The sequence below is a fragment of the Canis lupus genome, chromosome 13 (genome assembly GCF_011100685.1).
Source record: "Canis lupus familiaris isolate Mischka breed German Shepherd chromosome 13, alternate assembly UU_Cfam_GSD_1.0, whole genome shotgun sequence".
Lineage (NCBI taxonomy): Eukaryota > Metazoa > Chordata > Mammalia > Carnivora > Canidae > Canis > Canis lupus.
The window spans coordinates 36051383-36065860 of record NC_049234.1 but is presented as its reverse complement, the minus strand read 5'-3'; the positions used below and the strand labels follow the sequence as shown (position 1 = coordinate 36065860).

Sequence of the window (14478 nt, the reverse complement as noted above, 5' to 3'; positions counted from 1 at the left end):
CCATGCCCATGTTTGGTCAAGAAGTTGTCATATTAACTAAATTTGTATTGAGGCAGAACTTGTACAGAAATTATTTAGCACTCAAAATTTTCAGCTCTTGGGATGTGTGGGTCAGACATGGGGTTCCCATTGTTTTTTCCTACAAATATTTTAAGACTAAAATGACTACAGTTGACCCTTGAACAATGTGGGGATGAGGGGCACTGACCCCCGACACAACTTCTGACTCCCCCAGAACTTAATACTAATAGCCTAGTGTTGATCAGAAAGAAGCTTTACTAATAATATAAACAGTCAACACATATTTTGTATGTTGTATTATATATAATATTCTTACAGTAAAGCTAGAGATAAACATTATTAAGGAAATCATAAGAGAAAACATACGCATAGGACTGTACTGTGTTCATCAAAAAAATCCATGTATAAGTGGACCTACACAGTTCAAACACGTGTTATTCATGTGTCACCTGTATACCTGTCCACCCTGTCCTGAAAACATGGGCTGTAATGTAATTGTGACTTACTTGACAAAAGGAGTTCTGGTAGGAAATCGAAAGGAGTTACCAAGGGCGGGGCTGGGGAAGAGAATCTGAATGTGCCTGGTGAAATACTGAGGTAACAGGGCATGCACGGTTTCTTGTTCTGTGATTTTTATTCAGATTTTTTATTTTTATAAGTTTTTATTCAGGTAATTATATTATCAGAAATTGATTATTTGTATTTTCTTGGTTGTAAAGCTTTCTGTCAGTTAAAACATTTTGAAATGGCAGCTCCAAGCGAGAAATTCTTTTAATACTTTATTGTTTTAATACCTGATATTTTCAGTATGGAAATTATCAGCTGTCCTTTTCTAGAACAAAAGGTAAAATAAATATAGGTCTAAGTCTGACTTATACAAGGTCTGTTTTCTATACTTATTTACTTGTACATGTCTTCTTTTTTTCCCACTCCTGTATATTTTTTTGATTCAAGAAGCACTTATGTTATTGAGGGTGGAGGTAAACCCTGCATACTCTATTCAGCCCATATTTCTTGGTTATCCTTCTGTATGAAAGATTTTAGAAATGGGAAGGCATTATAAATTTGCTGTCAGTTCACTTCAGGGACTTCAACAGACCCTCACAGTGTTAGGAACGTGGTTGTGGGGTCCCCGGAACCAGCATCAGGCTCAGTCACTCACTAGGAGGATTTACAGAACTTGCATTGATTCTCTTGCAGTGTAAGAAGAATAAAGCTCATGAATATAAATACAGTACTTGCCACAGAAAGAAGTCTGAAAATACCCTGTTTCTTCAAGTAGGAAACTTGACATCAGCTTGGACACAGATTAATTTGAAAAACCAACCACCAAGGGCACCTGAGTGTTTCAGTCGATTAAGTGCTGACTCTTGGTTTCGGCTCAGGTCCTGATCACAGGGTCATGAGATCAAGGCTCACTTTGGGCTCTGTGCTCAGCATGGTATCTGCTTGAGATTCTCTCTCTCCTTCTGCCCCCTCCCTGCTCGTGAGTTCTCTCATATACTCTTTCTCTCTAAAATAAATAAAATTTTTAAAAACAGACAAACCAAACATCAGCTTTCAGAGGTCTTTTCTTGGAAGACTGTTACACATGTGCTGGAGTTGGGGTCAGCGCACAGTAGTTGTCTCTGGTGTAAAGAGAGAATACATCATGACAGCAGTGGTCAGGCGGAGCAGACAGTGCACAGGAAGCCATTACATCAGCCCCTGCCGGCAGCTGGATGACAGGATGAGCTCCCTACCTGCCCTCCGTCTCCTTGTGGAGGAAGACTGTGGTCTTGCCTGTGAAAGACTTTGGAGACAATGTGGGCACACACTGAAGCCTAACTTGTAGGGGTCAGTGGACTAGTGCTTGAGTGTTCACTCTTACAACACTCGGTGTGTGACTTTGGGTGAATTAACTTCTCTGGTCTTTATGTATAAAATGGGACTATTAACTTGAAGAGTTATTGTAAATATTTCAAAGAACGTATGTGAAATAATTAGCACGGTGCCTGGGCCCTATTATCACCTTCATTCTTTTTAGGCTTGTTCTAAGGCTTTAAATTGGAGGTGATAGTACTATCCAACTCACAGTGATGCTACAGGGATTACAGGAGATGTTCCATGTAAGTCTGCCTGCCAGGGTGCTCTCACACACATACACACACTTAAATGGTTAGTAAATTGCATTTATTTCACAAATGAAAGCAATGAATTCTACTGGGAGTTAGTAGGAGATGAAAGGTAGTAAGAAATGTCTTACAAGAGAAATGAACACTGAGTATATAGAACCCTGAGTCCTGAAGAATGCCTGAGCACAGCATCAGTGTGTGAACATGCACAGTGGTTTCAGAAAACACCCTCTCCAGGGACCATCAGGGATCTCGGATGGGGTTCCTGTCTTTGCTCCTGCAGAGGCAAGCTGCTGTAGGACTTGCAGTAGGGATGTGGAGAGCTGAGGGTCTGTTGGGATGGCATCATGTGGGGTCAGTCCATCAGTCCACTCTGCAGAGCACATTGATCACTTCAGGCCATGGACACACATCTTTGAGAGCCAAGAGCAGTAGAGTGTTGCTCTAGGAGAACAACTCTCAGAGCTTTTATCTTTTTCTTTTTTTTTTAAAGATTTTATTTATTTATTCGTGAGAGACAGAGACAGAGAGAGGCAGAGACACAGGCAGAGGGAGAAGCAGGCTCCCTGCGGGGAGCCCGATGTGGGACTCCATCCCAAGACCCTGGGATCACGCCCTGAGCTGAAGGCAGATGCTCAACCACTGAGCCACCCAGGCGTCCCAACTCTCAGAGCTTTTAAGTCATGTTCATAAAGGGATTTTCTACAGAGATTGTCAAATTATAATTTTCTCTGTTTGCATTTTTGCAACTAATGTGATTTGATTTTGGTGAATGAAATAAACTGTGTGATTATGTTTTCCCACCTGTGAAAAATGCTTAAAAATTATAATTAATTTTTAAGTTAATTTTGTAATGATGAATTTTACTCAGCGTGTAATTGATATTATGCTGTAGTTTTTTTTGAAGTCTTCACCAAACCATAAACTAAGATCGACTGTTTCAGTTAGAATAATGGTGGTATTTCTCTAACTCATAGAAATACATGTCTTAATGTATCTTTTGTGGTTTTATTTTTGTGTGCAATAATAAACCTACTTAGGATGCAAAAACTTAGTTTTTAAATTTGGATTTATTTTTTGCTATATAGGAGAAAGGGCCAGTTGAAGTGTAAACGAAATGATTCTAAAATTAAAGCTTTTTACTTAATTGAGTGGATTGAGTAAATCAGTTCCTTTGAATCAGTCTTAAATACCTACTACATGTAAACAATAGAAATTATTGTTGCTTACTTACTTGAAAATGATGTTTACAGAGGTACCCAAACCCCAATATGAAAACTTTGTTTGCTCACTCATTCTGTCAATACATATTATTGACCACCTAGATCTAGGTACTAATGCAGAAAATAAGACAAAGGTTTTGAGAGGAAATCTGATGTTCAGATCAGAAATAGCAGATGGTTGCCTACTGGGCTAGGTGAGTGGTTATTGCTCCTCCTGTAAGAGGAATAAGTAGGTGAGTACAGTTCACATCGGGTTATAGATTTTTGGTATGTTAAAAAGGATATTCCCATCTGAAAACTTTTATTTTCACCATAAGAAAGACATGTTTATTGACTGGAGGAAGTGTGAATCAATGTGTTGGAGTTCTTGCTAGACAAGCATTGTTGAGTTTCTGGACAGTTTCAGCCAACCATTTGAGGTTTGCCATCATGAACTGAGGCAAAGTTTATATCGTCCTGCAGTTTCTCCAGTTGCTTAGCAGTAAACATGGAGAAGGAGGTAGGTGGTTTGTTTCAGTGGCATTGGTTTTGCCAGGCAGTTAAAAAAAAAAAGGGATAATGAGAGATTGGGAAGTTGAGGGTCTTTGCAAGGGAAGGTCATGATGATGACATGTATGATATAAGGCAGAGTATTTAATAGGGGAGTAGAAATATTTTGAGCAGGTGAGCTAACAGGCTAGGAGATAAGAGTTGAAGAGCATGATCTTTGGAATTTTTTTTTCCAAGGCAGAGGTCAACACACTTTTTCTGTGAAGGGCCCAAAAGTCAACATTTTAGAGTTGAGAGTTAAGAGGCAAAATCAGGTGTTTTTGAAATACTTCTATAAGAGACCAGACATATTTCCACAAAATTTTTATTGATGAAATTCTTTATATTATAATTGAGTGTAGTTTTTTATAATACAGTTCTAATGAGAAGAGTGGGATTCTTTTTTGGGGGAGTGATAACATTTCACTAACTGAGGTCCAGAATAGTGTTCCCTCTTGTCATATCAGTTGTAAATGTGGATCTCTTAACACTATAAGGAGATCTTATATATTTCATCTGGGGAAGTGTCTTCACACTGACAGGTGCTCTCAGGTCCTACTAGTGGTCCATCAGTTACCTTAGTTGAGCATAATCATTACTCAGAAGGTGCTTATAGAATTCTTTTGGATTCTTCTCTCTCTCTTTTTTTAAAGTACTTAACATATAGTGTATTACTAGTTTCCAAGGTAAAATTTAGTGATTTATCAGTTGCTTATAACACCCTGTGCTCATTCCAAGATTCTTCTCTTTATATTAGATTTTACATGTTATGACTTTGTAGATTAATCACTTAGAGGTGATGATGAGGTGGAAGCATGTCAGTTGCAGGGGGTTTTGAAATGTGTAAATTTTCTTTGCTCTTGCCATTGGGGTCCAAAGAATGCTACTAGGACTGTAGTCTGAGTTCAGAAAATATATGTCCTGCAAATTTGCTTGAAAGTGGAGATCTGGGACGCCTGGGTGGCTCAGCGGTTGAGCGCCTGCCTTCGGCTCAGGGTGTGATCCTGGAATCCTGGGATTGAGTCCCACGTCGGGCTCCCTGCGTGGAGCCTGCTTCTCCCTCTGCCTGTGTCTCTGCCTCTCTCTCTGTGTGTCTCTTATGAATAAAAAGATAAAATATTTAAAAGAAAGAAAGAAAAGGAAAGGAAAGGAAAGGAGAAAGGGAAGGAGAAAGGGAAGGGAAGGAAAAGAAAAGAAAAGAAAAAAGAAAAGAAAAAAAAGAAAAGAAAGAAAAGAAAATGGAGATCTTCCTCCTTGCTTTCACTTGTGACAGTTTGGGGAGGGTCTAAAGCAGCTTGCGATTCAGATGATGAGTTGCTTCTTAAAGTTTGCTCATGAATTAGATGAGTTCTTACTAAGAGCCTACTTTCTTTCTTTAGCTGTTTTTGGTATTATTCATTTTTATATCCAGCATCTAGCATAATTATTGGCACAGTGTGTGTAATGTAAACGGCACCCTGGAAACCGTCATGGAATGAGTGACCCGACAGTGTGCTCTTTTAAAGCAGTATTATTTCCCCTATTCCTTCTGATTGCAGGTGAAGAGTGACTACATGTCTGAGATAGCTGACCGCGTGGACCAGGACATTGCTTTGAAGCTGGGCTGTCTAGAAATACGGTAAGGTGGTAACTAGGCATGGAGGGCTTTGCTCATCAGTGGTTTCATTAGTTTTGGAAATTATTGAGGGATTTTCCTTTTCCTCATAAAGATTTTTGTTAATAAAATATTGAATAAGATGCAAGTAAAAATTTGAGATTTTGAATTAGGTTGTCAGTGCTACTTTTAGAAATCTTAGGATCTCTTAAAATGAGATTTCATTGTATTTAGAATGGAGTGATTGGTGAGAGTGCACGTATGTGAGCAGGTCTGAGGGCTCTCCCCAATAATCTCCTGGGATGATGGAAGTGTGCTGTGTCTGTGAGACCCCAGGTGCTAGCCACCAGCCACAGGTGGGTACTGAATAATTAAATGTGCTAGGGCACAGAATTTAAATGGAAACACAAATAGCCACAGATGGCTTGTGGTTTAAGAGATGCTGCAGGTTTAAGGGAAATGGAAATCTGAGAATATAGTTCTTACTGCTGATAACATTTATCACCATGTATCATATATTATGCTAACATTTTAATTTTTAATAAAAGAATATTTTACCTTTTTCAGGTGTGATTTCAATTAAAACATACTTTGGGCTGGTAGTTTAAGATAAATTGGTTAAATTAGCCAAAATTTGATTATGTGTTCTCAGAACAGTTAGTGAGAATTTCCTCCAAGGTCACTATTTTTTATATTACATAAGGCGGCTGTTATATACCAGTCCCTATAAGAACCCAAGGATGGTTAAGGTATAACTCTCAGCTCTTCACTGAAATTTGTGTTCAGCCTTAATTATATTTCCCTCACTGGTCCCTTTGTGTTCCTGTCCTGCTCCCGACCCTCACAGTTTCAGCATAGAAAGCATACTTGGTTGCTCCTTTCTCACTGCAGATGGTGCTGTACTGGGTTATCTGGAGCAGGAGTCAGAAAGCATGAGCTATTGTGCAAGTGGCACGGTACCCCCCCCCCCCCTTGGTTCTAGGTAACTTTTCTGCTCCTTCCCATTCTGGCCTCCCACGCTGTGTGCATCCTAATGCCCTGTGCCCCAGTGTCCCTGACTTCATTATGAGGTAATGCACTACAGGAAAAGCCTGACACAGTAGTCTTTCCCTTTAGCCACCCCCCCCCCCCAAATAAATAGAATGCAGGAAAACAAACTAAGTGACCCTTTTGGGGCCCTTTTGGAATTTTTCATCTAAATCTAGTACTTTCATTTTAAGTAGGCCAAAGATAAAGGCAAATTTAAAAAGCAAACCTGGTATTTATATTACTAGAGACAAGTTTGAAACAAGGTCTCATTCTCCTAAAACATTATTTGAGGTGATGTATATCATCAGTGTGTCCCAAAGCACCCCAGCCAGAGCTTCACCTTCTGCAAGTTACTGTTTGTGCAGATAGAATCGTGCCCCCTTGTGGCAGGTACTGTAGAGCAAGGACCGGAAACAACTTGAGCAGGTCATCTGGAGTTGAGACCGTACAGATCAGACTATGAACGTTCAGAGTGTGCAGGAGCCTGGCACTCTGTCCTGCACGGCCTTCTCTGTTCTGTTACAGGTCTGTGCATGCGCGCCTCTGCAGGAGGGGGTGCGGTGCTCGCCTGGCCATGGCAGCAGTCTGCTGGCCTGCAGCTATCCTGCTCGTGTGAGCAGGATGAGCATAGCAGGCAGCAGTTGTACCTGGAGTCTCGTGTCTTGTCTTTACAAAGAGCCTCCCCTGCTTCACATTGAAAGAGAAAGCGAGATTGTCCAGTAGGACAGAGCCTGTGTTACCTGATCTCTGCTTCACTGTGGTGTGGGAGTAATGCTGAGGGTCAGATTCGGTCTTTATTAATAGCATATATTAGGATGTCTGTGGCTGAGCCACAAAGTAGTTACCATATGGCAGCATAGACACTCCTCACACGTGTGTGTAAATGTATGTGTTCCCTGGTTTTAGGCGCTCATACTGGGAGATGAGAGGCAATGCGCTGGAGAAGAAGTCTAACTATGAAGTGCTGGAGTAAGTATCACACCCGAGCTGTATCACATACACCCGGAGATGAGCCCACCTGCAAACCCGAACTTTTGTTAGTTTACTTAAAGTTAAATTCAAAACCTGAAACACTACTGTTTCTAAAACAATTGTGTCTGGAAGAAGAAAAGTTTTTTTAAGCAAAGAATTCTTAATGACAGGAACTGTGTAAGCAGACGTTTCAATTTGTTGACAGATGTCTTAATAATGGTTGATAATGTCTATGGCACGTCATCACAGACTTCTGTCTCTGTAGATTTAATCACATTGGGGTGAAGTTTTGCTTCTAGTTTGCATCGAATTCAGAATTGCTGGTTCAGTTATTATATAATCTCTGCATTGTTGAAGGGTTTTTCACAGGTGGCGATATGTGAATTACTTGTTGCTCAGGTTATCAGGATATTTAGAATAGCTGAAAAATTTTCAGATAATTCAGGAATAAAATTTTCAGGAATTAATTTGTGTATTAGATTGTCGTATTAGGTTGTATTAAATGCATCTAAGCCATGCTGGAGCTTATGTCTGGGTAGGCTAGAAGTTCTGTTCTTCATCTTTTTGATAATGAATGCAGCAAAAGAGTTGATATTTAAATATCAGCAAAGGTCCATTTTAATTTCATTAAAAATAGTATCACATCTGGCCAACATTTATTTTTTCTGGCTGTATTATTACTGAAATCCTTGTGGTATTTGGGAGATGTAAGATAAGTTGGTAAAATAAAGTAAGAGGTTATCCATTACTACCCTGCTGTGATAACAACTTTAACTGGCTTCGGATTTTGCTTGGACTTTATTAGAGCCCAGCTATAGCCATAGTATGAAAGTGTAGTGCCCCACCCATTGGGAGGCAAGATTTACAGGGGAGGTGTAGTCATTTAAACATAAAAGTAGAAATAACCAGTTTGCAAATTGGCTACGGTACTGCAGGTACAACCATTTGGAATAATAACTGGTCGTAAGAGATGCAAGTTATTTTTCATAACTGACATGAGCCTCCTTTGTGCCAGGTCGTGAGGGATGAGAGTGGCATCTGGGGAGAGGCCCTGAGAGCCAGCTCCGCCTGACTTCTGGATGTGACATGTTAGCATAGCCTAGTGTCTGGGGCCGCATGCAGCAGAGGACACTCGCCAGAGGCTGTGCCTGTGTTAATCTGAGTGTACCTATACATAGGCCCTTAGCAGATCGGCCAGGGCAAAAACAAGTTGGTTGGAGATGAATGAGATTAGCTAGGACATGTTAGCAGGTGGGATTATCTTGAGTAGAGTGTTTCCTGACCTTCAGTGGATGGTATAGAAGTAGTGAGACCCTTAATAACCTAAACAAGAAAATGGCTAGTGTTCACTGTGCCATAGATTTCTGTTTACAACTGTCACAGTCTTCAGACTCCTGGACTCTTAATGCTTAAAATACAGATCAGAATTGAGGGGCTCACTGAAGATCTCATCTGAGATGATGTTGAGCTTGTCCTAAAATTCCAATGGAGGCTCAGGGAATAACAGGAATAGTTTTAACTATTTGGTTATTTGGTCGATTATCCGTTCCTTGTGCTTTGAAATTAATAATTTCAAAATTAATAATACAAAACATTCTCCCTCCAGAAGCTTATAGCTAGCAGGGAGACTCAGATGAGTGAGCAGACCTGTAGAATAAGGTCCTAGGAGCTGAAGTGGGGGTGCCTGGAGCGTGTGTGTGTGGGAAGTGTGGTACTTGACGTCTGAGGTGGTTTCATTGGGAGATGCAACATGCCACATACTGTCTTGCCACATGCTGTCTTTGAGTCCCAAAGACAGCATGTGGGCAGGTGGGGATAGCTGGCCGGGAGGAGGGAAGAGACTTCGTGAAGGCACAAAAACAAAGGAGGCCAGGTAACAGCTAGGAAACCACCTGTTGGTTGTGAGGGCCAGGTCACCAACACTCCAGTGAGCTCTGCAAAGGGCTGAGGTCCTTGACGCCATGGACTCCTGAGCCATGCAAACGAGGACCATGGTCTGTGGTTTAGAACTCCATGTTATTAAAGGAAGGTTAGAAAAGGGAAGTGAGGAAGCAGGGCACCACTGTGTCCTTCCTGCCCACTCGAGAAGGAGTGAGGCTGTGTCGTAGGCACCGTAGCACTGGCAGCGGGGTGGAGGTGGCTGGAGCCGAGGTCTGTCCTGGGCTGCTAGGGGTGCTCCTCATAGGAAGGGTTTCTGTTTGGGGAGGAATCATGTGAACTATTACAGCATATTGATTTTCAGTTCTGAAGGAATATACCTGTTTTTGAAATGAAAGGAAGGAGAAATGTGGGTTTATTTCATATGTTAAAAGATCACTCATATCAATAGCATTAAAATCTCCAGTGGTACCCAGGGCCTGGTTTCTAATGTCATTTGTCAGTAAAAGGAACCAGGGCTCCTTTGAGAAGTGCCTGATGCCAGAGAGAGGCGGGGAGGGTAAATAAATGCAGGCGGGGCCTGGGCATCTGGAGGTGCCAGGAGGGAGGAAGTGCTCTGCCCATGTGTCACAAGAGCCAGCTGAGGTGCCTGAAGCTGAGTAGTCTGAGCTACAAAATGAGTGACAGTTTTAGATCATAACCCAGAGCATAAAGTAGACATCCGTGAGTCCATACTAATATAAACAATTGAATAAATAAATGAGAAGTGATAGGTCTCCCATACAGAAGAATTACAAGTAATTAATGTAGATATGACAACAAAGGGGGCAGAACACAAAATCCCACCTCAAAGAGCGGCCTGTACTTAGTGACTTGTACAGTGCAGTACGGAAATGGGTGTGGGGAGAAAGTCGGCTGGCAGTGAGGAAACCTGCAGGCCCCACCTGAGCTGGATGCTCAAGGTCAGCATGAGCAGTGATGAGCCGTGTTGATGGCACGTGCCCCTGGTAGGATCTGTTGAGAAGGGCACTTCACCTCTCTTGGCTTCCTCCCCTAAACCTATAACCCCAGTCTCATCATGTGAAATAGATAATTCCCAGTTGAGAGGCATTATACAAAACAACAAACCAGTACACCTTCAAACTGTCAAGGTTGTCAAAAACAAGGAAAATCTGAAAAGCTGACACAGCCAAGAAGAGCCTTTAGAGTCATGATGATTAAGTTGGATTCTGAAACAAAAAAAATGATACAGAAAATAATGAAATCTGAATGAAGTATAGACTTTGTTAACAATAATAAATCGATGTTGATTAGGAGTTGTGGCTGGTGTGCCATTGGCAATGTGAGCTAGGAGTAGTAGGAACAGCTGGGCATGGGGTATCCGTGGGACTCTGTACTGTCTTTGCAACCTCTGTAAATCGAAGACTATTCTGCGGGAGTCTGTCTCCATGTAAAGGGAAATGATGAGGGAGTGGAGTTGAAAAGCCAGCAAGTAGATAAAGATGACGATCTCAAGAGGTCCAGTCCGAGGTGGACGGTTTGTGAAGTCCAAGGAGGACCAGGATTATTAATCACCTGGCAGTTAGTGGCAGGGTGCAGGAGCACCTGTTCGTGTCCTTCGGGTCACTGTGGAAGCCCGTCCTGTTGTAGGGACTGGGGAAGGATGGTGTGAACTGTATCCTGCCCTGTCTCTGCGAGGCCACAGTAGGAACTTTGGTGTCACAGGATGAAGTGAGCCAGGTGTACTGGAAATACTGTAAAAGGGCCAGAGTCACAGGACACCAGGGGCCCGAAAAATCTCCATGGATCATGCATTGACATGTTCGTAGCAGCAAGAACAGGCAGTTAAAAGAAGAAAAGGAAGAAGCAAGTATCCATCAAGGTGGGTTGGAGAGAGGGGTTTTCAGTTTAAGATCAGTTTGCAATGAAGGGCACCTGTCTGGCTGATGGTAGAGCTTGCAGCTCTTGATCTCAGGTCCTGTTTGAAATGAAAATTGGAGATTACACTGGAATCCGTGTAAACTGGGCTCCTTTCTAGAGATTACAGAAATTGAGACAACAGGACAGGAGGCAGGGGGCGGAGGACAGTCTGGGGCTCTGATGAGTGGGGGGTCAGTGAAGTGGAGAATGTGGGGATCACAGTCCACAAGGGAGGGCCTGTGCTTGTATTGTGGGGGAAATGGGTGCAGCATGGTGTGGTCATCATGGGCCTTCTCAGAGGGTGAGGGTGAAAAGCTGAATTCTCTGTAATCTTGAGGCAGCTGTTGTGAATCCTTTTAGAGATATGCTTTGTGAATTAAGCAGAGATGCTAGAGAAGGAAAAGAGGGGTGGATTTAAGAGGCTTGCGTTCCAGGGTATGACCAGGCGGGGTTTCCCCTGCCCGCCCTCTGCCTCCTGCTAGGTTCTGCGTAGCTGTAGAAGTCGTGTGACTCTGCCCTCTGGCGGCAGGGTATCTGGGTGTGGGTCCTGGTTGCCCCATGGCCTGCCCTTGCGGTGTGCTTCTAGGGGTGTAAAGTGCAGGCGGGGCTGCTGCCTGCCTTGGTGTGCAGTTAGGGAGGTGGTCCACCCGGAGAGCTGAACGTAGCACCGGGCCCTGAGTGAATGTCTGCCCATGATCTTTGCTGTGATCCGGATCCAGGGGACAGCTTGTCACTCTTGATGAAACCAAACTGTGTAGCGTTACTTCGCAGTGTTACTAGAAAAAACCATATAAAACAATGTCAGAGTTTATCTGTTAGCTTAATGTTGAGCCCTTTAAAATAGTTTTCATTTGGTTACAGAGGTCGTAATACAGTCTAGCTGGAGAAGATTGAAACGGAGTTGTCCAATAAGATAAAAGTCTTCAAATCCCAACAGTTAGTGTTAACCACCTTCCCAGTCTTACCGTCTTAGCAGATATTCTCCTAGGCCCCCTTTTTCCATGTTTTCGTACAACACAGTACAGAGCTTAACGTGAGAGTGGTGGTGCTGTACGTGCATCCTGCTTTTCTCGGCAGCCTTATTCTGGAGTGAGGTTTCCACTCACTGGATGCACGTCAGCACAGTAGTCCATCACATCCGTGTGTGATGCCACATTTAACCAGTCAGGACAATGACAGTACGAGGCAATGTCACCATGTTTTCTTGTTCGTTTTTGCCTGTTGACCTGCAGATAATAGCTTGTTTTATTTGCTTTAGCTTGATTACTGTTGATATCGAACACTTTCCCGTATGTGGGCCGTTTTATATTCCTTTTAAAAATTAGCTATATTTTTAAAACAATTTTTACATATATTTGTGTTTTTTCTTACTAATATTAAGAGGTTTTTGTCATATTAACTGTATTTGTAGTATTTGTTCTGCACGTTCTTCCCAACTTGTCTTTGTTTGTCAACTGTGCTTATATGGCTTTTCATCATACAGGACATGTTCTTTTTTCTTGTTTTTTCTTTAATGTAGTAAAATCTGCCAGTTATTTTCATTTTGGTTTTGAGTTTCAAGACCTGATGTTTGTTCTGAAACTTTTGTTCTAAAAGTCTTGTGTATTTGTTTCTATTTTTACATTTCCAAGTGTGCAGATATTTTTTAAAAGGTTTTCTTGGTAATGGTCCGTGTGATAACAGCTTCTTTGGCTTTCATGGAGACTGTCATTGCAGGCTTGTGTAAGATCATTTCCCTGCAGTAATTTATTATGGAAAAAATTCAGACATACAGAAAGTTGAAAGAACCATGCAGGAAGCACACATGTATCTGCCACCTAGATTCTGCAGTTAATATTCTGCTGTGTTTCCTTTATGTGGACAGTTTTTATAAGTGGTTCAGTGTGATTTTAAAAATGTATTTTCTGCTCAAGCTGGTTAATGTCTGTCTTTCCTGGTATTTTGTCTCTTGACAACAGTAACTGAGAAGGCATGTGTCTCCCTCTGTGAGAGCAGCTGTGTCCGTATCCTCCTGTGGGTCAGTTCATGTTTGCTTTGTATTTGAAGCTTTTTCATATAAACACAAACAGAATGTTTTTATCTTCTTGGTTAATTGAATCTCATGTCATTATTCAGTTACTCTCAGGGTGCCTAATCATACATACTTTCTTGTTTGGGGGGGACTTCTCGTCCTGAAGTCTGCTTTGCTTTCTTTAGGTTAGCATTGGCCTAGCTTTTATTTCCTTTCTTTGTATCACTTCTTCTGTTCCTTTATTACTTTTCTTCTATTACTTCCCTCCTCATTACATCTTTACACTTTTATAGTGTTTCTTGTAAGCGTCATAGAGTCAGATTTCTTAAATCCAGAATGTCTTTCCTTTAACTGATGGCTTTAATACGTTCGTATTTATTAGAATAAATGATCTATTTGGACTGGCTTGTGTTGTCTTTATTTCTACTGTGTGTGTGTGTGTGTGTGTGTGTATTCATTCCTTTTTTTATTTTTTATTTTTATTTTTTTTTTTTTCATTCCTTTTTTTAAATGTTTATTTCTTAATGGGTTTTCTTATTCCAAATTTTCTTCCCTAATGATTTGGATATGTATAAACTACTTCTGTTCTTTTATTAGTTACCCTTACATTTTAACCTTCTATATTAACCAAATCTAGATCTTAAAGTTACCTTCATCCTCTCTTCTAGTAGTGCAAAGACCTTGGGACATCCTCACTCTCTGCATCTCCTTCCAACTTCTATGCCATTTCGCTCATTATGTTAGTTCTGTCTTTGCTTAAACCACACGTTAGACATTATATGATCTCATGCAGACATTGCTGATTTGGCAGCATGTGTACCATTTTATCTCTTAAACGCTCTTGTGTCACCTAAGCGCACCCTTCCAGCATCCTTTTCCTTTCAGACGCTGTATTTTCCCCACACTCAAAAGATAATGTTCGGTACAGCTGTTGACAGGTGTGCTGCCATTTCTCTGATTGCTCTTCCCTTTAAGATCTTAGCGTTGCTCTTCCAGTCTCACTCGTGTCTCAGGCTTGTGTTTCTTTGGTGACCCAGCTTGGAACAAGATGTGCTGCTTGGTTCTGTGGATTTGTGTTTTCATCTGGAAAGTATATGCCATCAGCTCTGGAATTGTCAACTAGATACATTTGGACTTCTGTAGCTCCTCATGTGGCTCATATTTTCCATCTCCGTTTCTCCTTGTGAT

General features: G+C 41.5%; 1 protein-coding gene across 15 annotated transcripts in view; it reads left to right on the top strand.

Annotated features, from left to right (window-relative positions):
• Positions 1 to 14478, top strand: part of PTK2 (protein tyrosine kinase 2) — a 266181-nt gene that overhangs the window by 117436 nt on the left and 134267 nt on the right. For all 15 annotated transcript variants that reach the window (XM_038555624.1, XM_038555623.1, XM_038555622.1 and 12 more), the window contains 2 exons: positions 5425 to 5504; positions 7416 to 7478. In XM_038555624.1, the coding sequence (XP_038411552.1) occupies positions 5425 to 5504; positions 7416 to 7478 (143 nt within the window). The remainder of the gene's footprint in view (positions 1 to 5424; positions 5505 to 7415; positions 7479 to 14478) is intronic.